Here is a 26246-nt window from a genome sequence, read left to right as displayed (position 1 = left end):
CAGAATAAGACAAACTGTGGATTTGCTTCTGCAATCCTTTAAAAGGGATTGACTTAAGGGTGGGCATATTAAGAAGAAATAATTTGGAAAGCAGGAAAAACTTCTAATAAACGAGAAAGCATCCTTGCAATTTCAATCACTTAATGCCAGTCTAAACAGATAAATCAAGACCACGAAACATCTAAAGAATGAGCTAGTTTCCATATGGAAATGTGTAGAAGTCATCCATTACAATTGCTGCTTTTTCATATAGCAGACACTGAAATCAATATGCTGCACTGGTTCAGTAAATTTGTCTCTTAACAAGTTAATAAAACAGTAATCTCCATATAGTCTTTCCATCAAACTTTCATAGAAAAAATGAGAATATTAAATGCACTAAGATAGGGAAGATCTGCTCCATTTGCTCTGCAATGATAATCTTTTACAAAAGAAGATTTTTATTATTAATTCATCGCCTTCTGGGGATATTATAATTTCCTAGAATCTCAAAATGCCTTAAGCACAGCAATTTGCTGAGCTAGACTGAATTTCAGGATGTTTCAAATGAGCTGATAAACAACTGCATAATTAGCAATTATTAGATCAAGACTGTACATTACAGATATGCAAGTAAACCAGCCAATGGACAAGCAAGCTGCGGATACTGTTTTTAAAACTCTGATTCAGTGTTATGCTTTGACATGCATCACAACTTTTCTTTTAAAGAATTAAATACCCTACTGCTTCTTTTTTCTTTAGAAATGCAGATTATTCTATCAACTAAATCCTTGGTGTCTTAATCATTGGACACATCCTTCTGTGTATGAATAATAAGAAGTTTACTGGCTGAATATAATGCCTGTGCTAAAATTGATTAGACTGATCTTTTTTTTCAGTTAAATAGTTACAAATTAATTATATAAGCATGCTAAACCCAAGACCTAGTATATTTCTTAAGCCTTGAATTCTGCAGCTCCTTAATGACATGCATTATTTTACCTCACGAAATAAAGAATGTAATCAAATATACTAAAAAAAGTCAAGTTAAAATTAATGCAATTTATACTACCACCACATTTTCAAATGTGGCTATTTGTTACTTACATATAGTTTTGTCAAGCAGACAGAGAATAGCTGGGAAATGAGGCAGCTAGATGAGAGAGACAACACTAAGGCTGCTTGAGACGCAGAATAAAGTTACCAGCTGAGTTTTTATCCAAAAAAATCAGACATGGAACTGTTAGTAGGGGTGACATCTATAGTGACAGCTTTAGGTTTCAGCACAGATCTATCAAAATTCTATGTCCATTGAAATGAACTGAACAATTCATACTACTCACAATTACTGTTTTAGTTCTGATTGGTTGCATCAAGAAGGGACTACCTTACAAGAATTTACAGTGATTCATTAGTATTAGTCATCAGTGTTATTAACGTAATTTTTAACATGACAATTCAAATTACAAACCACTGGTCTGCACCAAGAAGAGATTTTGCTTTAAATTTAGGATGGAATTATTTTCAGAATTTAAAATGTTTTAAAAGCTAGACATCTAATGAAAAACAGCCCTCTGTTCTAAAAGATTTTTAATCCCATTGTAGAATACACTATAGGATGAAGGGTCCCTTGGAGGTGTCTGTCATCCAACACAAAGACCATAGGTCATTAGGTTAAACAAAACAGTTAACTTCTTTTAGGCAGAAGAAATTGATCTTATCCTAGTTATCCAGGCAGCTGTGAACTGCGTCACTCTTGTTTATAATAGTAACATGGAATTTAAATGGATCTCTGGTTAATTGAGTTATTACTGCAGACAGCTTCATTGCACAGTGACTTACATTAAATGAACAGCTAATCCTTCCTATTCCAAATTCTTCTGGAATGGTTTTCCAGTGTCAAGACACCAGCTTCAAGTGGAAACATAATTAATGTTCATAAAAGATAATAAAGTTAAAATATAACAGTTGCAACAGCAGAACGATTTAGACATGCTTTATTTAGAGATATATTATGATCTCTCAATCTAGTAAACTTTTGTTGTTACTCCCATTGCTCAGAAGAGTTTCATTTTAAAAAGAAGCAGAATATAGCAGTTTGCCATTCAGTGATTCTTGCTTGGAAGACATTTTAAAGGATATAGATCAGCTACTTAGAAGCAGTTATTATCAAAAAAGCAACAATATAAACTGGATGCTTCTTACTCAGATTTGCTACTTTGTAGCCTGCATTTTGTCTTATTTTTGCAATTTGAGAGCATTTCAAAACCCTTATAAAATTGATTGGTTTTCTCATTTATCATGGCTTCAGGGCTAAATTTACACTTTAGGCCAAGCTTAATTTTAAGTTTTGAAAACAAAGAAGCTTTCTCTGACAGGTTAATTAAAATAAAGGAAGCTATTTAAATCTGCCCAAGGATATGCATGTCAGTGGTAGTCTTAGTGGCAACGTCTGATGGGCAGTCAGATGGCCACACAATAACAAGCTATTTTTTATGCAACAAGCACATGTACACACTGTTAGGTAAGCTACATGCACATACTTCTAACATTAAAAAATCAAATTTAGCTAAGACTAATAGATTAGATCCGCTCCAGCTAATGCAATTATTAACTAAGGGTCACAAAGTAAACCTTCATCTGTTTTTGGAAAAGTAAGAGGTGCTAGTTCAGTCATGTATTTCCCTACATTTATAGGATTACTGGCAGAGAATCCTTATAAAGCACTGTGCAGCTGGCAGGTGGGGAAAGGATTTTGGTGGAATAGGTTGTCACTTGTACTATGGGCTTCAACCAAACAGCTTTAAATAGTTGCATGCAGTAGAGGCATGACTGCAGAAGGTCATGCTAGGAGCCTACAGTGATGTCATAGAAGAGTGTTTACATAAAAGGCATTCATATAGCAAACTACTGAATCTCTGGACTCTAGGTCCATCTTGTAGGTGGATCACAGAATCACAGAATCATCATGGTTGAAATGAACTTCTAAGATCACTGAGTCCAACGGTCAACACACAAAACCAAAGCAAAACAAAACAAGACAAAAACAAACCACCAGAAAAAAAACGTGGCCACTAGAGCATGTCCTGAAGTACCAAATCTACACGGCTTTTGAATACCTCCAGGGATGGTGACTCAACCACCTCCCTGGGCAGGTTGTTCCAGTGCCTGACCACTCTTTAGTCAATGTGTTGAATTTCTGTATCAGCTGCTTTTCAGTTCATTGTTCTTCCATTACTGTAGCATATTTTTAGAGGTGATAAAATTTGGAAAGGATACTGTGATTTGGCGCAGGTACAGTTCATTAATATTTCCAACTTCTTAAGTTTTAAAAAAGAAGGTAACTTCTTAGGAAACTACTGCTACTTAAAAATGGCCACTATACATGGCATTTCTCCTATTCTGACTTTCTCTCTTCAATTTTATGTTCAATGACATTTCTCATCCCTCATAAGCATTTATTGTCTTAAACTCTGGTCCCATTTCTCTCCAAACAGAATAGACTCTACTGTGAGGAATAATAAGCCATATTATTTTTGGAACCACTTTAATCAAATTAGATACTAGCCAGAATTCTCTGAAGGTGATGAGTAGATGAAAAGGAGAAGGGAGGAATATTGTCCTTGAGCCAAAATTTGCTCAAGAAAGCATGTGCCTTCCTGAGCAAGTTTGTGTAAATCAGTATCGATATATTGTGTGAGAGATTATTTTATGATGGTATGACAGTTCACTACACGGACTTCACTGCTTACCACAGTTTGTAAGTTTCCCCACAAACATTAAGGCAAATAAAAGTATTTTCCTTCTCAGTTTTTTTTGTTTGTTTGTTTTTTTAAGACAATGGTTACTCTCTGAGACCAATTCCTTCCCATTGATTACGAATTATTTTGTTTTGTCACCGAGTCTTCTATGTGTCAATGCATTCTCATTTCCCACTACCACAGACTATTACTGGAAGGAGGAAAAAGTTCAGTTTAATAATAAAAAATAAAACTAAATCAGACTAGAGACAATGAATAGCCAGATCCTCTACCACAAACTTAACAGTCAGGAGCAAGCCATGTTCTTAATTCAAACTTCTAATTGCTAATTCACAAATTACTCATATATTTACTACTTACTGAGCAAAATTAACTTATGTCAACCTTTAAAGCTCTCAGTAATTTTTAATAGAAAACGTGCATGCTCTAAATCCAAAACACATTTACAAATTTCAACAGCCAATCTTTCTTCATTCTACTCAGTGGCTGCAAAATAAACCAAAATATATTTCATTGAATTGTATCTATGAGTAACAATGAAATTTGCTACCAACAGATAAAATGCTACCTGTATGACAACACCAAGGAACCAAGGCAAGAAAACAGATCTGTCAGATGATAATAACAAAAACCAAGCTTAGCACATTCCAGAACAGTGAAGACATTTTTTTTTTTTCTTTAAAGCAGAAGGAGTTAAAACAAAAAAAAAAGGCATTAAGGTCTGGTTAAGAAATACAAGCTGACAGCAAATTATGTACCAAGTTTAATTATAGAACCTATGGCAACTCAAACTTTGTAAAGGAAAAAAGTAAAGAGTTAAGAATTGGAAGACCCATTAGTGTAAAAATGGCACTATTTTCTTTAAAAGATGGTCTGAGCTGATTAAAATCCTGACTCCACTGAAGTCAAAGGGAGTTTTGCCACCAACTTAAGTTGGTTATTGAGCCTATATTAATTTATATCTATTTACCCTGTCTGCTTTTTACATCTTTTAGCATTTTGGAATCTGCAATCCTGTGCAGAAGGAGAGTAGGCTGGAGAAAATACCTGGCTAGAATTCAGGAGACAAAGGTTCAAATTTTTGTCACAGGCTTCCTGACAAAACCTGAATAAGTCACTGCCACCTTCTCTTGTGTACAGGTTCCTTCTCAGTAAAATTCAGGTGATGATACTAAACTCTCTTTTAAGGTCCAAAGGATCAAAAGATAAAATTGCTACAACTAGGTATATTTTTTTTTAATTTTTCATCTCTAAATACACTGCTTACTAAAATCCAACAAGATATGACTGTGCTCTCCCTGAAGGGACAAGATGGAAAATGTAACTAGGACTTTTAAGAACCTTTTTTTGCTTAATGAGAATATGTAAGAATGAAAAACTAGCTTTTAAGTTGGTAATAGTAGCAGCTACTAAAAACATTCCATATGTAAACACATAACTTTTAAGGAAATTATTTGGGAATAAAATTGGAAGATGATAATACAATTAACGTGTTTATTAAGAAAAAGTCAGGATAGCAGAATCTCTATTTCTAGGTAACTCTTTGCTACAGTAGGTTGTATATTACCCTGGAAATGTCACTAACGCTGCATTACATGAATTTTCAACAAGCTCTGTATGGACAGAACACTGAGCAAGATGACAGTCTTTCTTTAATTGCTAACTGTTTGAACCTACTCCAGTAGTTATAATTTTTTGGTCCAGAGCCTGCAGAATGGCTGTAAACTATCTGGCCTTTCATTTTAGCTTCAATCTTGCAATGAAATCTGTGTGAAAGGTTCCCTGTGGCTACAGCTTCTATCCACTTCAACAGAAGGTCAGGATTATGCTTTTAGGGACAATAAAAGGTTTTAGCAAATTTTAGATACATTCTTTTTCTTTCCTGTTCATTACTTGACTTTTTATGAGTTTTATCTAACATAAAATCTGTGATCCATGAAGAAGGCAAGCAACAACAATCACAGTCAAACAGCTTTAACTCAACCTACTGAACTAGTCAACTCCAGTTCACAACTAGAGGATGAAGCTTGGGGGTTGATAAGAAAGTTAATTCAAACACCAGATTAAAACACCCGTAGGAGCTATAAGATCAGGAAACAGATTAATGAATTAATTTCAAACATGCAAAAATATTTGGCCTTTAGGAGGAGATAAAGATTTGTATCTGGTCAAAGAGCATTTATCAAATGAGCTAATATGGAATTGTCACTTTGCAAATTTAACACTAATACTAAAACTAAAAAGTATTGCTGCAGGAACACCAGTAGATGTTTTACAAAATATGGACTAAGGATTACAGTGTGTCTGCAAGTCTGCTTTTTTAGAGAAGGTGAACAATTCGGATGGAGGGTTGTTTCATACAAACTGTGTCAAGAGCTCTAATGTTGAATATGTTCATGTCAGATGCAAAATGTACTTGTCTCCATTTTACGAAAATCAAGCAGAATAGTTTCATTCCTATATAATCTATCCTTTGCAAGAAAAAGTATGCATCTCCCTTTAGTTTCCTGGAAAGTAATGGATGGGAGAATAATAGAGGAGAAACAGTCTGTAAAGTACAAAATCAACAATGTAGAGCCAAAACTTCCTTTCTATTACTTTTAATAGTCTCTCCAAAATAGAAATCCAGTATATTAACAAATGAGTTTGGAGAACCCTGAACAGCTCTTGCCAATGTAGTTCCCATTTTATGAATAGACAGAAGACTATAATGCTAGACACTGCAAACTAAGAAGCCAAGACGAGTTCACAGAACTGCAATCAGACACAAATAACATTTTGCATGAAGACTGAGACTTCATAGAAATTTAAAAGGGTCTCTAAAATCACTGAGCCTAAATCTCAGCTTAGAAGACAACTTCTGAAATTTCTTAAAACTTCAGGAAAAAAAGTGTCAGCAGCCTGCTTAGCCAAATAAAGACAGAAAAGCCCAGAACACTTTGAGCAGTTCAGCAAGACAAGGTAAAAAGAAAAGCTTAATACTTGAGCTAAATATGATCACAAAGGGCTTGTATTTACCTACACATAAACCATAGTTAAAACAGCACAAAGGGAAAGAACTCTGTACTTCAAAATATCTTCTCTATTCTAAGATGGTATTAGGAACAACTGAGTGACAAGAGGAAAATTTTCTTGCCAGAGCTGGGAGCCGGAAGACAGTTATGCGCATCTCTACATATATAGATATATGAATATGCATATATATATATATTTAAACTGTAAGAATGTTTCTACCCCCTCATGTCTAGTCTAATACTCCAATATGGGATAAATCAAACTGACTAAGAAAATGATCACATGAAGAAATATAACATTATATAATAATTTCAGTATAATTTAAAATTTTTGGGTTTACATATTTTTCTAGTAGAGTTACTAGAAATAAAAGTTTTATAGGTAATAAGTGAAGTGCCTTAAATAATATTTCAGCTTTAGTTACAACCATAACTGGAAGTTATACATTTTAAGTTTGTACACGTTATTTTCCTACAGTGTCATAATAAATTTAAGTAGGTGAGAAGCTTTGTATTAGAAAACCTGGATTATTGCAAGTGAAGAATTCACTGTAGGTAATCTTACGTTTTTAAAAGGAAGTGATACTGTTTAATTCAAGTTTCTCCTGAGCATCCACTCTTACCTCTATGCTTTATATCTGCATCCTGCTAGGTAACCACATGTCATCATCCACTTAATTTGCCTGAGCAGTATGGAAAAGCTTGGAATATCTCTATTTATGTTATGGAAATATCATTTAAGAAAATAACAAAAGAATACAAAGAAAATACCAGTATTTCTAAAAAAATGTATCATATAGACATAAAAGAGTACAGAAACACAAGGAAAGGAAAATATTTGCATGGTCAACATCACAATGGCATGGAAGCTGACCTCTTTTGATAATAATAAATGCTTAAAATAGACTAATTACACAGAAAGGTAAGTTTCGCATATAATCATACTGGTGTAGCCAATGCAAAATTTTACATATAATTTAATATTCTGAGGTATTCATCACAGTCCCCTGGTTACTGGATACTTAGTTCTTCAGACCTGTTAAAAATTTGTTGTAAGATTTTTATTGTTTCTCTTGTAGTCTTTACATGGGACCACATTTAGAAGGATAATTTTAGACATATCCTTCAGTTCAGAAAAGGGTGGATTAGGTATGTGCATATGTATTGAACTGGTGCCATATTTGCTAGTGCAATTTTAAAAAATGCATTAATTTATATTTCTGAAAAAAATAAATACTACTGCCATACACATTACTGTCATATTTTGCCCTTTCTTTTAAAGCTTTTTCCCTGTTGATTGCACTATAATCTAATAAAGGATAATATGGCATTTCTACAGTTCCCATATACTTTCTTATGTGTTTGATTTCATTTTTTATTCTGAAAGACTAAGTAAGTAACAATAATTCATGGCTATTTTGTATCCTAGAGACATGACCAGGATTTACATCACGAACCATATTATCTGTGAGTGTTCTGCATGAACTAAGTAAGTATTTATAATCCCACCCTCTTGCTGTTCTTAATAGATAACAAGAGTTTTACTACAAGAACCATAAAATAATATTATTTCTCAATTGATTTTGTATAGAGTAAAAGGCTAAGTTATCAGCTCTACAGGTCAAATTTGTGTACCATCCTGTGACTGTACAGTGGGTGCTTCATATTCTATTTTCAAACTAAAAAGGTTTGAAAGAACCCACAAAAGTATTGTATCACTTTCCCCTTTCTTTTTCCTACTGTGCCAAATTTTAAAACAACTGTTACAGTATCATGGAATCGACATGAAAGAAGGCCATTCTCTGCAGGGCAAAGCCCTGACTACACACACAGTGTCCTGTGCAGGACTGATTTTATAAGGAGAGGAAAGACAGAACACTATATTTAAAAAAAATTGGTAGATCAACGATAATTTAATCTCATGAAAAGTTGTTGGTGCTTAAGCATAACATACTGGGAGGCCATGAGTTTTTGAAGGAGTCTGATGATCTTGCACAAACAGCTCATGAAGTCATGGGCAAACTGCACAAGGTTAGTGAGAAAGGGCACAGCAGTGTAAGCCTACTCAGTCAACGACTGAGCATTTCCAATGGCATTTTGATGCTCTCTTTAATTGAAAAACAGCCCATTATTACAAATTAACAACTAAGCAACTGTGTTGTATGATGAGAGGTGACAATGACTTTGTAACCCTTCAACAAAAACTCAAACCTTGGACTTTACCATGCAAGCTGTTGCCTACCATCATCACTGATTGCACACTGCTTCAGAAGGAAGTCCCAGTTCACTTAGGAATCATGATACCAAGGCAAAGCTGAACTTCTGCGTCAAAGCTGTGCTTCTCTGGCTGCTGTCCCCATGCAGATTCCAATATCAATGAACAGAACTCTACCTCACAGGCAACACATAAGTACTTCACAGCATTTGAAGCCTAAAAAGGAATGTTTTCTCTTCAAATGCCTCTATTCCTCCTGTTAATACAAAACCTGTTATTTTTTAAATATTGGCAACAACCAGCAGAATAGATGTGTTACATTTAGGTGAATAAATTAGAAGAATAAATTTTTAAAACAGAAACTTTGGCTTTATAATCCTGCTTTCTATACTCTGGTTTATGTCATTCACATTTCCTTTTCCTGGATCAAGAAACTTTAGACTGCTGTCTCCTGATTTTTACATCTTGTTTTGATGCAGTTAGCTCACTATGCCTGCCTTCAAGTTTTACTCTTGCATCATGCTTTCCACAACTCAGCCTCAGATGATTTATGTGATCCAGAAAAACGGATGAATTAAAGTAAAAAGAAAGGATGAAAAACAGAAGACTCAAGAGCAGAAAAGACCAAGCAAGTGGACAACATTCAGATGAAGCCTTGAATTTTCATCTCCTTATTAGAAATGATCAAATAATGCCTTGGAAGAGGGTCAGCTGTGCTGGAGTTACTTTCCAGTGATTTTAGTAAAATAATTTACGTTTATTTCAACAGATTGGGATTTCATTTCACCTAAAAAGCAAAACCACAGTAGCTAATGTTTGATATTCACCTTGATGTGGTTTTCAGAGCTCATATTCTTGCTCTTTTCTGACACTGGGGCTTGTTTTATGTCTCTTGGCATGCTATATATCAGAGCCGGGACCATCCTTTGGATGAATTAGAAACTGCAATCTCTGACTAGAATCACTCTGGTTCACATTGGCCAAGGTCTTGACTCTAATCCCATAGATCCTTCTAGCCAGCATGCGATGCTCTTCCCTCAACCCTTGGACAGCTTGCATTTGTGTGCCAGAACTGCACCCCCCCCCCCCAAGTTTTCCTATGTTTGGACAAGCATATTGAATTCTCACCCTCTTACACAAAGTATATAGTTGTTGTTTGTTTGGTTTTTTTCCTGAATGACTTAACGGGAGGCACTGAATGGGTATTTTTGAAATGTGTGTTACAATTATTAAGATAGTTAATTGTGGGTTCCTAGCCAGCTCAGAGCTAAAAATATACCATCTCTTATAGCAGATCTTCTTTAGTGTGACATCAACGCACTCTGGTACTGATAAAGTATTTTTAATATAATTATTGACTTTGAATGACTATGCTTAAGCGATGAAAATTTCTAGAATGCTTTTCAGTCTCTCTGCAGTATATTCATGAAAGTGAAACATAAACAACATGGAAAAGAAGGTGGAAGACCATTTTAAGCAATATGCTTAGAATAACTCCTGCCTAACACCAAAAACCAAAATGTTCCTTCCAATTAATACTTATCAAAGACTTTTTACCATTATATGGTAAACATACTAAAGAATAAGTATTGTGGCATTAATTTCTGTAGCAAGGAATGTTATGTAGCACGTTTCCTAACAAAGTGAAATTTTAGTATGTTTATAAAGTTTGGAAAACTCCTACATAAACTATTTTCAAACATGTTTAGCCCAAAATGAAAAGCAATCATTTTAATGAAAGTACTGTTAAACAGCTGAGGTTTCTGTTTCCAGCTTTTTAAAGGATCAAAAGTTTAAGTTGTTTGCATACCATCACAGCTAAAAACAAACACAAGAAAAACACAAACTAATTTAGAAGAAAAGTAAAGTTCAAAAAGCCTAATCTAAAGATACAAATCCTGATTATTTCTGTTGCTGTTGTGGGTTGAGTGACCCAAATACTTGATTAGATCACAGCAGGTAAGTTAAACTACGTGATATGAAACAAAATAATTCAAAGAACATTCTATGCAGTTAATACAAAGAAAAAACAGAATAATCAGCTAAATTAGAATATATTTATTTTCATGAATGCAATTTTAGAAAATGCCCTAGGCTGGCTTCAATTAGTCATGCTTTTCAAAAAAGTCTGTGAATGACAAGATCCCTTGATAATTCTAAAATGATGAAGTTATGCCCAATAGAAGAGCAATCTCAAACCAGATTTGATCTCCAACTGCTTTCTGGAACAAGGCATGCATTTCAATGAACTACTCTTCTTCAGGGCTCTATTTACCTATTTTGACTATTGTGCTGCCTTGAAACAGCACCTCATTTTGAGAGTTGCTGAGTATCTGTAACTTTAACTAAGAACTTCAGGAAAATAAAGCTCTATAATTTTGCCATCTTGGGTTCAGCATCCAAATCACTTAATGCTTCTGTGCCACAAACAGGAAGCTGCTCAAATGGGTTTACATCCATAGCATCAGTATGTGGACAAGATACAGTTGAGAGTAAAACAGATGACATACTGTTATTTTTCTTACATCTGATTTCACCCCATTATCTGCTATACTGACTTACACATTCCTGGCAGGATGATTAAGACAAGTCAGTACCCTGTAAATAACAGAAACAGCAATCCTCAATATACTATTTTTTTGTTGTTGGTTTGGTTGTTTGGTTTGTTTTTTTCTCCCAGCAATATTACTACTAGGTGAAAAGAATTTATTTTCAAAGTTCATGAAGTCTTTACGTCCTGATGAGCAAAAGTTTTGATCAAAGCTTTGAAGCTCTCCAGAGGTATAAAAGTTGTAAATTTTACAGCTTGCAAATTATTCTTTTAAAAATTATTTTTGGAATCCTAGGAAAATCTGGCTATATTAGTATTTAGCCCCCAGATCAAATGGGGTAACTATCTACCAATGTGTTTAAATGAGGAAAACAAAGGGTTTTCCAGTTGAAGATATGACATAAATTAACTTCATAACCAGATTCTTCATCCTAAGGTGTCTCAATCATTATCAAACAAATTAGACTCTAGAAACACATTGGCTTTGCATTGTCATAAGAAATACCGCAGAGATATTAGAGCCCAATGGTAATTTGAATTCTGAGCTTGTATCTTGTAAGATAACAAGAAAGAAAAAAGGACAAATGTGCACACTACAGAGAAATGAGTTAAAAAAAAACCAAACAAACAATCCAGAAACTTCTAAAGAAACATCTATCTTTGAAAGATACACTCCAATAGAAAAATCTTGCTTGCTGTTTTAGTAATTAGTATTCAAGCAAGGAGTAATAGTCATCTTTTGTAAAGAGTATGGAGTATTAATGATAGAATGACAGATGGAAAGCAACCTCCCCCCACCAGAATCTGCAGTTAAATGCCACTCTTTTTAGCCACTTCATTGTATTCTAATAATAATATGGAATAGTCTTCTCTCCCTTAGGTCAAACAAACCCAGTCCCTTCAGTCTTTTCCTGTATGTTCTAGACATCATTTTAGTGGCTCTTCTCTGAACTTTCTCCAGTTTGGTGATCTCTTTCTCATCTTACCGTATCCGACTACGTCAGGTGTGCCAGACCAGCTCCCTCAGCCTGATGGCTACACTCCTGCCATTCAGAAAGAATGTAGAAACAGAAGGAATGTTTGAATTTGTTACAACAGAGAAAATTTGTCTCTTCTCCAATTATCTAGTGTTGATACTGCAGACTTAACAGTGCGAGTAGAAAAGAAGTGCCTGAAGGGACTATGTTATAAATGTGCTTTCCATGTCAATGAATTAGAACTATTAATTGGATTTTAACACAGCAGATATGATGCATTACTAGTAAAGCTGAGCAAACCCCAAAGAAAGGAAAAAAATACAAATTCTTCATTGCTTGTTTTTCTGGGGATTGGAAATTTCTCGATTACACCTAATAGGATTATGTTATTTTGAACCTAAATTTATCAGAAATTTAAGAAGAAATAAAGACTATTTGGAGCAGCACTGCATATATGATGCAAAGTCAAATTGCATGAAGTGTTACAATGGCAAAATACTTTCTTTTGATGGTTAGTTGCAGCTGTTTTCTTGGATTAGCAGTTACAGTGCAGATGGCAAAACCAACAAAACAAACTTTCCACTTCACTTTTTCTTGCTTTAATGGCATAATTCCATCAGATAAATAAAATGACACCCCAAGCCCAACTTATTAAATGGGTGGCAAGTGGTTGAACAAGTTACAGTAGTTTTATGGGTGCTAAGCATAGTTTTTGTACATTTCCTTCTAAGTCAGAGTGTAACTTTAAAAAGTGTTTCAAAACTGAAAAAACACTCTTTTAGAAATCTATGCTGAAAGTATTTTAATCAGAAATCTGATTTGTAATACTTCTAGAATTCAGAAAATAATTATTCAGTGGTGTCCTTCAGACCTGCTTCCAGTTGCAGTTTTCTCAGAATTTAAGAGACTGAAATCAAAAGAAACTCCAGATCCACATCTTAGCAGCCTCAAAAGGCCAGCATTGACTGAGCACCAGAGACAGTAAACACTGAAGGCTTTCTTGCCCTAAACATGCCTATGGAGTACAAACAGGACTTGTTTCCTTGCCCAGCCTTCTGTCCTCAGGTTTCCTTCTAAAGTCCAAAAGAGAGATGGCTTAGCCTATGGAGAAGGGTCAAGGACAGCGGAAGCAAATGGACAATGGAGTACAAAGGTGTTTCATCATTTTTCACTGTAAATAATAATCTTTGTATCCATGCTGTCCCTGGACTTCAGGAAGGTAGCTTCTTTGGCTTCCACTATCCACACGGACAAAAGATGAGCTCTAGGCTATTAAAGCAAACTATGCTGGCAGCAGCATCTTCTCATGCTGTTAAGTTTCTGCCTGCATTTGTGGTTTGAATCAGGGCATTACTTCAATATCATTTTTAGTTTCAAATCTTTGAAAGAAATTATTCTGTGCCATTAGATAACAAAAAGGTTTTATCTGTCTCCAAGCCAATGGCCAAGATTTTCAGAAAATCTCAGAGACTGTTTAGATGCATTGTTGAGAGACTGCTGACAGCTGAATTTGATACCTAATACATTTAACAGATATAACCTGACAGAGAAGAAAAGATACCATATCCTGCTTGTAGGACAGAGGATTTCCACAGGGCTGACACTGGAAGAGTTTTCAAAACGAATTTAAGCTATTTCCCATTTACCTATTATACTTATTAGAGCCCTTGAAAGTTAACTTTTCAGCAGCTGTTTGTATATCATCCAAATGAGGAAAGCTAAGTATGACTTCTGATTGTCAAGGCATCTGACAAAGTGTGATAGGCTCTTTGAAAAAGGGTAAGATCTTACAGAAAGAAATTAACTCTGAGAGACTGGAGAAGGAAGAGTTGTAGGGGAAAATAGAGAGGAAGTGGAAGGATTTAAGGTAAAATTTATCAATGGTTTTGGCCATCAGTCAGTGCTAGTTCTGACACCTGAATCTTCCACTTTCTATCCAAGAGTGATGGCCATCACTGCTCTGAGCATGTAGGCCAAAGAATGGGGAAATTTCAGTATCACAACTGCAGTTGTGAGGGCAATTTCTAGTGAGTGGACACAGAAGAATACCTCAAGCCTGGGAAAAGCTCTTGGAAACTGGAGAAGAAAAAAACAAACATGAAAAAAATATATTTGTCAGCTTCTTACATGTATTGCCAGGGCAGGAAAATTTCCAATGACAAATATTGAACTTCACATGTGAATTGTCACTTACCAGTACACAGAGGAAGGAAGTTTGCAGTCATAGCTTATTGAGGTTTATTATAGTTTATTATATTTATTAATAGTTTGACAGTCTGTAGATATAATACCTATTTTCCAGGCTACTGTTATTAGCAATGCTAAAAAAATCTGGTTGAAAAATACTGAAGTACACCTCCTGCTGTCCATCAGCAATATTTTTAAAGGAGGTTAGGAAAAGTTATCAAAGAAGAAGATTAAACTGATGCTTCTTAGTGCATAGGTTATGCCACAGAATAACCAACAACCGTCAGGACAGCCAATGAACATTCAACCCTCCTGTGGATTATCTATTCTATGGGACTTCATGGAATTCCCCAGGAACAAGCTATCCACCTACTCATTGACCTTTCTGCTACCGTTAGTGTGTTGTTATTTATATTGTTATTGGTTGGAAATGTACACAGTTCTTCCTTGCAAAATTAAATATTTTCTTTCATTGAACTATTTCTTAGGTCTGCAAGACAAAGAGCAAATGGCAAGCATGTTGGTACTAAAGAAGAGGATACAAAAAAGACAAACTAGTCATGCCAAAGGTTCCTCTAGAGCAGTGTTCTGTTTCAAGCAATGTTCCTAAATAGTACCTAGAACGAGCAATAGCAAGGGAAGCAGGTCTGATATTATCCTCAGTTCACTTTCAGCCTACAATGATTTTAAGATCAATAGACTTCCTAAGGCAGATGTAATTTCACTGGTTTAAACACCATCCGTTTTGTTTTCTTCACTTATAAATAAAAAGCAATACAGATTCTATGTAAATGGTGCAGAGGTCTCTTAGAAATCTAAGTTCTTTCAATCTTTATGGATGTAGAATTGTAGAATTGGTGTAAAAATGTTGGCATGTTGAAACAGTCTCAGAAAAAAACCCAACTTCCTGTGTAGCTTTAAACCATAATCTGTGATTTGTCCTTAAAAACTGAGTTTGTCACAAATGGTTTCTGCATAGATAGACAGATCATATATGCCTCATATATTAAACACCAGATGATCCAAATTTGGCAATGATTGCATGGCTGATGTCTTTGTTCTAAGAGGCTTTTATAGTTCTCTGCCAACAAAGCACTAAAAAAAGCATAGTTTCTCAAAATCAATTTTGACATTGTAGAAGGATGCTTGTACTTTATACATTTTATGCATGTATACACATGCATATTTGGACAGACCATGTATACATACACCTGCCTAGAAGACAGCAGTTTTCCAGAAGAGTATTAATTCCTTCCAACTCCTTGTAGAGTTAATTATCAAAATTACACCTTCTGATTCATTACAGAATCGATTGGGTTCTCACTCCGTAAGTTTCTTTAAATCTGTTCTCTTCAGATTTTCACCTTATAGCTTACTGCTTTTAACAAATTCCAGTGTTTAATGAGATAACTTATAAACTAACATCAAGCAGCAAAGACACTCCCCAGAACACCATAAAAAAATGGCTAGCATTTTCCAAACTGAATATGTGAGGAAAGCAAATAAGTTTTCAACTTGTTAGCAAACTTAGGAAATTATTCTTTATCACGTATGCATTACTTTACAAAAAGTCCATTTTCTGACAGGTCCATTCTGCCCTCCAGGTCACTACATGTAAATTTTCAACAGAAAAAATAAAAAGTGCATTTAAGTAATTCATGTCCTGAAGAGCACTTCAACTTGATGTGGAAACATGATAGGAGGGACAGAGCAAGCTATAAATGTATCCTAGATTTTAGTGGCAGGAATTCTGAAAGAAATATGAAATTGTACACAGTAGCTTTAAAATATAACCTTACAGATATATTGCTGGTGGTCTGTATCAAGGATAAAAGATGTATGTTCAATATCAGTTGTGGGTCAAGCAATTAAAGAACTTATTTCCATTTAAACTTTTAGGCAAGTTTTTTATGTATGACTATGCAATACATAATCTTTAGATGTCACATGCTGTCCACTTTGAATAAGGATGAGTCCTAACTTTGCTACGTGGCCTTGGCACTGAGTGGCTGATTATTTTACCAATCTAGTATCTGTGCTCTTAAAAAATGCATTTCCCATCCTAAAGTACAGAAGGCCACTGTTGTATCTAATCTAATCTAAAGTAGGATCTAATATATTTTAAGCTGCCGCACAGGCATAAAACTTGTCTATGCAAATTCAGTCAAGAGGAAACATTACTATTAAAACAATTTTGCCATGTCTTTGATAGCAAACAAAAAAATCCTTTCCCCATAGTTTTATGTGAGATTTTCCACTGAAAATATGTATACAGTTACTTGCAGCAGATACAGTAACAGCACAACCGTGAACACGGATTAAAAAAAAAATCTTGATTTTCTGCATTTTAGCAGTAATTTAATATATCAGATCTCTTGACTGGATACTTTGGGTAGGAACAACCAGATCACAAAGCCACCTCTGTGGCTCAAGAACAAATTTAGCTACTTTCAGCTTTTAAAAATGTAATCTCTAACACACTTATGAATCACATCAATATTTCCTGATTGCTTATGTATTTTATAATCTGATTCATTTCCCCAGGTACTAATTTAACTTTTTAATTTTTTATTTCAGTTTTTTGTTTGAGCCACAGCAGTGTAGGTCTGCTGCATAAACTATTATACTTGGCAAAATCTTCGTTTTCTTAACAGGAAATCCAAGAAATCTAAAGTGAAATTTTCCTCTTCTCTCAGGCTGACAACTGTTCTCAAATTTTTCATTTAGCCTAAATTAATAGAATTAAGTGGAAAACAAAGTTCAATTTTTACAGTCTTTTTCAGACAACATCATGATATTTAAAAAATATTTTTGTTCAGCCCAATTATATGTTACCCACAAAAATTACTTCAGTAGATAGTGACTGAAAAGCTTGATTTCAAAAGGACCAGCACTTGAAAATTATTAACACTTATAGACTCAGAATCATAGAATGGTTAAGGTTGGAAGGGACCTTAAAGATCATCAGGATCCAACCAGGGACACCTCACACTGGACCAGGCAGCACTAAGCCTCATCTAAACTGGCCTTGAACATCTCCAGGGAGGGGGCATCCACAACCTCCCTGGGCAACCTATTCCAGGATGTTGTGAGTGCATCAAGGTGTTACAATGTCAGTGCAAGGACTCCTAACCAAATGCCTAATCACCAGGGCTTCTCTTTCAACAGAAGAAAAAGTCCCATTTCAAGTAAGATTTTCTATAGTCCAGTTGAATGATACTTGACCCATTGTAGATTTTTTTTTTTAAAAAGGCATCATTGAAACATGATAAACATGGAAGTATTAAGAGCCTTTTAGTCATGAGCATTTACAGAGTACAGCCACATTTAAAACTAATTATATATTCATTTTAATGCTGCTATGAGACTGACTTTCTATTCCTGTTCTCTTTTGCCTTTTTATATTCTCACTTCATTTCTTCTATACTATTAAAAAGGGATTATGTAATGTGATATTCTGGTGAATGCAAGACCTTTTCTACTCCCTAATAAATATTCAAAAATATTTTGCATACATCCTGTGAACAAGGCTTGCGAAATCATAATGGGATGACTTATGAACATTCATCTCTCCTATACAGAAGTATAATCTAGTCAGCTGGATGCTATAGCAAATCGTCCTGACACATTTATATTAATACATATTTAAATGAGAATAAGAAATAGCCAAATTTATGTTAAAGACTTCTAAAGGCTTAACAGCATCTTACTAAGTATATATGTCAGCTTAATCTAATCCTACTACTTCTAACGCGTTCTGTGGTCTCAGCAAGGTGCCCATAATGCTCTCGTATGTTATGAGGGATTGCTTCTAAGAAGTTCACCATCAGTACTACACTTCGTTCAAAAAAACTTCACATCTGGTCTTAGGAAGACAGAAAGCTATCTGTCTCAAATTTGCATTACAAACCTTTAGCTTCTTTTGACATCAGTAACACCGGCTATAATAATTTCCAATAATCTGTTACAATATGCAATGTATACATATTCTCGGTTCTCATCTTACTGTGTTAGTTACAAAAAAATTTCTCTAATTTATTTAGACAGTTTTAAATTAACAACCATTTTTTTGCATCAAAAAAGCATTCATCTAAACAGATGATCATCTGAGAAGATCTGTGGTAGCATTTCCTCCTTTCACTCCAACAATTTTAAGTTCTAATCAGAAAAAAAAAAGTATCTTTATTTCTTTTCCATGCTTTTGCTAGAGGAGACAATATATTGCAATACATAATCTTACAAGAATTACTGAATATTCTTAGTTAATCTTAGAACGTGATGGAAGTCCACCTGAAATCCACTAAGACTGGAACAGTTATCTCCACAAACATGTTGATTTCTGAGACAGACTGATTTCTATATTTTCTGTTACAGATACTGATGTGTTTCACATTAAAAAATATTTGAATAGCAATGTCTAGCATCCCCTACTATGCTATTAATGTTGTGTTTCCTCAGCAGACAATGCATCTGATGGTAGTCAAAGACTCCAAAAGGACAGACCTACTTGTGGGATTAGCCATGTCAAACACATTGAAGATCAAACATGTCACTATCACATCATCATACAGATGGTTAGCAGCCAGCACTACCTGAGATGGATTAACAAATGGCAACTGAAAAACTGCTGTCTCAATACCACTTGGGTTCTGGCAGCCACAACAAGGAAACAGTATTTTTTAAAAGCCTGCATATTAGGCTAGCAATTTTTAAGTCAAGGTCAGTACATTTCTGCTTTATCCTAGTAAAATGCTATTCTGTGTTGCAAAGTCAGTTTTACTAACTATCTGATCAGTAGCACATGTAAGTTCTGATATCTACCTCGACACACACTGCAACAGAAAGCATCCTTTGGAGCTAGTAGAAATCACCACAGAGACATCCAAATACGCAAAATACCTTAGGGCAAGTCTACAGAGAAAGGTGTGAGCAAGTTTTTGCCATTCTCAGAGTTGACAAGACAAAGCAGTGCTGCTTTGGAAGTCAGTACTGTTCCCTCTTGTGACTTGCTACAGTCAGATTCATGCATTCTATAAAAAGAACAATCTTATTTGAACTTGCCTAAATATATTATAAGTATGTTTAAAATTCTTTTCAGCTAATGAATTGAACTTCTGGGTAATGTAAAACACAGTATTTTGTCTCCTTTGATGCTGAGTTGAGTTTTAGGAAGAAGGTTGACAAGTTAATGGGCTGTTCTAGATGAAACCTGAGGACCACCTAAAGGCTCAAGAGGAAAACAGGAATACACTATGAGAAACAGGAAGAAGATGTGGTCATCAAAACTTAATCCCTAACATTTTGGGCTGATGTTATAGTCAGGATAAAACCATGAGATTCAAAAGAAAGACCTGATATTAGTTCTGGCATATGACATCTGTGAAGCAGGCTAAAGGACAAAAACATTTGTAGTAGTTCTGCCAGTCATAACTAAAGACTGCCAATAATAACTGAGAAGATGAAATACAGACTATGTCATCTTTTTTATGGACACTTATGGACACTGTCTAGGGGATACTAAAATGAATGGGAACATCTTGGAGATCTCATACAGTGCTTTTTCAACTGAGAGTTACTATATATATGTGTGAGTACATTTTAAATTATGAAAAGTATAATTGTAATAACAGTACAAAGGACAGTCAAGGACATAGATCAGTAATATGCTGCATCTTTTGGAAAGCTGAGGAGGCTTCACTGGAGACTAGGTCTTTCCAGGCTCCAAGGACACCTCTTAGCAGAACACTTAAATATGTCCCTCTGTCTTAACAATATATTAAAAATTAGTCTTCTGATTTTGAATCAGAAAAAGTATATATATATAATTGTCTTGTATCAGATGGAAACTATCAGTAAGACACACTTCAGCAACTATTTTAATTTGATAAACTATTTTAAATATATTGCATATTTCTTCTTCCCATTATATGAACTTTCTGGAAATTTTTCCTAAGTAGAAAAAGTAATTTTAAAATTCTTCATCAATGAATTAGTGTTACTTGTAAATTTAATGTATTCTATATATTCTACAGATTTGCAAGAATGTACTTCTTACCAGTGGGGATAATGATAAAATTGCTATAATGACAGAAATTATTATGACAGTGCAGAGATCTGAACACAACCAGAATGAATATATGACAATCACAACAAATCTTTCTATGTCTATGCCGTTGGTAACATAATATGAAATAAATTAAACTGAGTATTTATGTGCACAATTTATACATTATATTGAGCAATATATTTAATAAAGCAAATGAAATTTATTTTGATATAATTATTCTATGGCCTGAGAAACACTAGACAGAGAGCAGGCAAAATGGTAATGTTAATCCCATGCCAGGAACATGTTTTATCAGGTTTTCTTTTAGCTCTTAAACAAGATGTAGTAAAAACAACAACATTCTGTCAGACTATATGTTCATTCCTTGTTTCCTGAATTAAATATGCTTATTGTATGCCACATTTTTATAGCTTTCAATTCCTGTATTTTAAATCTATTAAACAATGTCAGGTTGAATTTTCTTCAAAAAATGCTGCAGGTTAGGAAAAAAAAAATAGGACAGTAGAATATTTGAGGGCTAACATTTATGTCAGCTAATTAATATGGATCAGCTGTGGTCTGCAAGGATTTTTAAAGTGCATGCATGTTTGAGATAAATATATACTAAGGTTCTGATTTTGTTCTTTCTCAAATCAGTGGCAAAGCTCTTACTGTTTTCAATACAAGTGTGGTCTAACAGTTTTGTAGGCCTGACAGATAAAATAAGCTTTTGTGCTCTTGTGCAATGTTAGCTGTCCCAAATTGAGCACAGACCAAGCTATAGATGCACAACACAAGAAATAAATTATATCTGCAACATTATAATTTTTGTTCTGTATTCTCTTTACTTGGTAAGGGAATAAGATTTTGAAACAATAAACATTGAGGAAAAAAAAAAATTTGGTTAGCAAATTGCCCATGTTCAGAACCAGTCACCCTCTAATGTAGAGGATAGAACACTATTTCCTTGTTTTAAAACATTACTATTTCATATTTATTCTCAAAAAAAGTGCCTGCTAGCAGACAGAATTTTGTTATTTGAGCATAGTTCTAGATTATCACAGAAACCTGGCTATGGACAACTGTTCAAAGACTTTTATGCAAAAGAGTCGTCCTCCTTAGATATGATCCTGAGGTGGCTGGATTTCTCAGCAAATTCTCTTTTATGGAATCACAGAATAACTCAGATTGGAGTGAGATCATCTAATCCAACCTTATACTCAAAGTCAGGTGAGCTGTGAGATCACAAGTAATCTGGGGCTTTATCCTATTTGAACTTCAAAACATCCATATAGAGCCTTTCTATATGAGAAGCATGCCTGGTCATCAGAAAATGAACAAGCATATCTTAATTATAGAATCGTTTAAGTTGGAAAAGACCTTTAAGATTTTCAAGTTCAAGTGTTAACCTAACACTGCCAAGTCCACCAATAAACCATGTCCCCAAGAACAACATCTACACATCATTTCAAATACTTTCAGGGATGGTGACTCAACCACCTCCCTGGGCAGCCTGTTCCAATGCCTGAAAACCCCTTCAATTAATAATTTTTTCCTAGTATCCAATCTAAACCTCTCTTGGTGCAACTTGAGGCCATTTCTTCCTGTCCTAATGCTTGTTACTTGGGAGAAGAGACCAATCCCCAGCTCGCTATGCCCTCCTTTCAGGTAGCTGTAGAGAGCAATAAGGTCTCCCCTCACCCTCCTCTTCTCCAGACTAAACAGCTCCAGTTCCCTCAGCTGCTCCTCATAGGACTTATGCTCTAGACCCTTCACCAGCTTCGTTGCCCTTCTGTGGACATGTTCCAGCACTTCAATGTCTTTCTTGTAGTGAGGGACCCAAAACTGAATGCAGTATTTGATATGCAGCCACACCAGTGCCAAGCGCAGCGGATGAACACTTCCTTGCTGGCCACACTGCTTCTGATACAAGCCAGAATGCTGTTGACCTTCTTGGCTACCTATCCTTGAAAGGCACTTCTAAAATTTCTTCTTCTAATGAAAGCTTAAGTTTAGGCAAACAAAAATTACCTTACACTTAGTTTTAACACCTGGTTTCTGTCATCATAAGTCTTACCTGTTTGTAGTGTTTCAGCATCAAAGACATCCTCCTTGAAGAAAGTTCTGAAGGACAAAGGACTAGCACTGCAGTCTTCTGAAAGTTTATTAACAGCTTGTCTAAACATAGCAACTAAGTCTTGAAGAGGTCCATCTAAATCAAGCTGAGAAGTGGATGGTGAAATCAAGCTCAGGCGTATAGAGATGGATGCACAAGATGCAGAACGAGACTCCACAGATTCGCACTCAATTTGGAAGCCGTCTGACAACATCTTCATTGCAAAATGTTTTCTTTTGAGTGGATCATCAACTCCTGCAACAACATGCCATTCAATGGCAGCATCTCTGGGTAGGTGAGATACTACAACCACAGCAAGCAACCCACACATGGCAGTTTCATCATGATATGTCTCTGAATCTTCAACCTAGAAGATAAACAAGATATTGTGCATATTACAGAGCTGGTAGAAATGAATGTTGCTCATATTCAGGCGATATGTTCAAAAAAGCATGTGCAATACAATTATTTCATTGAGATTGCTCATTTTCGCAATCTCAAACTACTACTATGACTGTACCATTTTAAAAAGTGCTGATCATAATGTATTTTGAACTCATTTTGCAATAAAAAAATGTTTCTTACCAGAAATGGTAGGACTTACTGAAGCTACAGAAATGAGTTAGTAAGGCACATAAGATTTATTTTTAAAGTACTATGGATATAGTTCAGATACGTCAAAGATACAGATAATTTGGAACAGCAGAATGATCTTGCACAAACCCTCTTAGGATAAAAAAACCCACGTTTTTTCTTAAAAGCAGAGCTCATTTAGAAAGTATATTTAAATTATTTTCACATCAACCAGCACATCAAGTTAGCTAACTTGCTAAGATAACTGAATAATGGAGTTCCTTTTCCTCTGATTGTGGGACAGGCCTTCCGCTTACTTCTTTGTAGAAATTTAGCATAAATTGCACTGTAGCATGTTAGCATGTTAACAGGTAGAGGAAGTGAAAACGTTTCAAAACACTGAAACACTCTTCCATGAGAAAGAGGGGAAAATTGTGAATTTGTAGTAATTTCAACCCGCATCAATTGTACCTATGTGCATTAAATAGCATTGCCTTTGAATCTTAACAAACCTAAGCTAAGTTAATAAAATAATTATCTTGTCCCTGTATCGCTGCTATATATGCAATCCTTTTTCATGTGAATACAAACAAAAACAACCTTAGAGCTTTAAACTAGGAAAAATACACTTGGTGGGTTGATTCCATCCAGCAGCTAAGCACCACACAGCTGCTTCCTTATTCCTCCCCTCCCTGATGGCACAGGTGAGAAAACTTGTGGATCAATATAAAGATGGCTTATTAAGTGAAGACCAAAGGAAGAAGAAAGGAGAAAGACAAAGCAAGTGATGCAAAAGCTATTACTCGACAGCTTCCCACCTGCTGACTGATACCTAGCAAGACTGTGAGCAATGGCTATCCATCCTAAGACCCTTCCCTGTAGTTTTTATGGCTGAATATACTATTACATGGTATGGAATGTCCCTTTGGTTAGTTAAGGACAGATGTCCCAGATGTGTACCCTCCCATCTTCTTGTGCATCCCCTGCCAACTTGCTGGCAGGGCAATGTGACAACAGGAGAAGGCCTTGAGCCTGTGTAAGCACTGCTCAGCAATAACCAAAAATCCTGGTGCATTATCAACACTTTTTTGGTCACAAATTCAAACCATGGCACCCCATAGGTTGCTATGAAGAAAGTTACTTCCATCCCAGCCAAAATCAGTATATACATCTAGGTTTGCTGTTACCTTATACTTAAATGCATATACTCACAGAATCACAGAACCACTAGAGTTGGGAGGGACCTCTAGAGATCACCTAGTTCAACTCTCCCACTGAAGTAGGATAACCTAGAGCACATGACACAGGACTGCATTCAGGCAGGTTTTGAATATCTCCAGAGATGTAGACTGCACAACCTTCCTGGGTAGCCTATTCCAATGCTCCGTCATCCTCACTGTAAAGAAGTTTTTCCTCTTTTAAATAGAACTTCCTATGTTCAAACTCGTACCTGTTGCCCCTCATTCTGACACTGGGAACTACTGAGAAGAGCCTGTCTCCATCTTCCTTGCACCCACCCTTTAGATACTTGTATACTCATGCTCCTATTACATATAAAATAAGGTCTATTTATGGAAAGCAATTCCATTTTAAGAAATATATACTCTCAAAAAGTATGCATTTACATTAACTTATCAGGTCTCTGAACACATCTTTTTTCCTGAATAACTGCTCAAATAGCGGAACACTTGAAATGCTTATTCTGGCCAGCGGATATTTTTTTTTCCCTGATTTTTTTCCTCCATTTTTATGGCGAGACAATATATTAGGCATTTTTAATATTAGTTACTTACACCATCTTCTTTCTGTACACAGATATATTTTTTTAAAAAAACCAATTTGCTTACAGGGCAGTATATACTGGCAATATTGTCCATTGCCTGACCTCTGAAAGGGAAAATAATAACAAGGCAAACCTGTCATTTTGCCTGAAGTCGATAGGACCATACAACTCAGTACCTTCAATTCACAAGCTCAATTTTCATCCAGTTCATCTAGTTGCTCTCAACTTTGAGAGGAAGAAATAATGACAGGTTACTGGCACTTTATTTCAACATTCACTTACAGAGTTATTGACAAGCATTTTGCACAGAATATCTTTGACGCTTGACCCTTGTGAGCTGTTTGTATGAAAAATGCACTTCTACATTAACAATAGTGGAGTCTAATTCTAAACCAAACATGTAGCAATTGCTTTAGCGTTTCTGGTTTTGATATGGGAACAAAAATAGGGATAATTTGTCTCAAATTGCAGTCACTTCAGTCATAATAAAATCTCACCGAGTACTGTTTGCTTTCAGTATTTTCATTAGGCTAGCCAGGGCTGTTATTAAGGCACCAACACATAAATGTTATATTAGCACTTAACAGGAGGAGCACAGTATTCTCCTCTAGGAGATGAATTCTAACCCTGTCAATATAATTCCACTCTGAGTGCTGTAAAACAGATTGAAAAGATGAAATGCTGGAGCTTTGCACTGAGAAAAAAAAGTCATGCTCATTGAGGCTTAAAGGCCACTTTGCTGGCCCAAGGTGCTGTGGTACTGTTTAGAAAAAAAATGTCTAAAGAAGCTCTCTCAGGTCACATCAAGCACTAAGAGACAAACTTCTCTACTTCCCCGTACTTGTCTTAGGTTGTTAAATCAATTACTTGCTATTTCTGCTTGCCTTCAGTTGCCATTTAGAATCTGAAAAACTACATGAAAATTAGGGCCAGAAGAAAGTATATTTCCAAATTTAATAAATTAGAATAATTTTTTGTAAATGATTATTCATGGTGCACCTGCACAGTACCACAGTACTCATAAACTTTAACTTTAGAGTTTGC

General features: G+C 35.3%; 1 protein-coding gene across 4 annotated transcripts in view; it reads right to left on the bottom strand.

Annotated features, from left to right (window-relative positions):
• Window positions 1-26246, bottom strand: part of DPH6 (diphthamine biosynthesis 6) — a 196786-nt gene that overhangs the window by 15159 nt on the left and 155381 nt on the right. For all 4 annotated transcript variants that reach the window (XM_051621258.1, XM_051621262.1, XM_051621261.1 and 1 more), the window contains one exon: window positions 22808-23213. In XM_051621258.1, coding sequence (XP_051477218.1) covers window positions 22808-23213 — 406 coding nt within the window. The remainder of the gene's footprint in view (window positions 1-22807; window positions 23214-26246) is intronic.

The sequence above is a fragment of the Apus apus genome, chromosome 5 (assembly GCF_020740795.1).
Source record: "Apus apus isolate bApuApu2 chromosome 5, bApuApu2.pri.cur, whole genome shotgun sequence".
Classification (NCBI taxonomy): Eukaryota; Metazoa; Chordata; class Aves; order Apodiformes; family Apodidae; genus Apus; species Apus apus.
The sequence above is the reverse complement of the archived record's forward strand: the minus strand, read 5'-3'. Positions and strand labels throughout refer to the sequence as shown.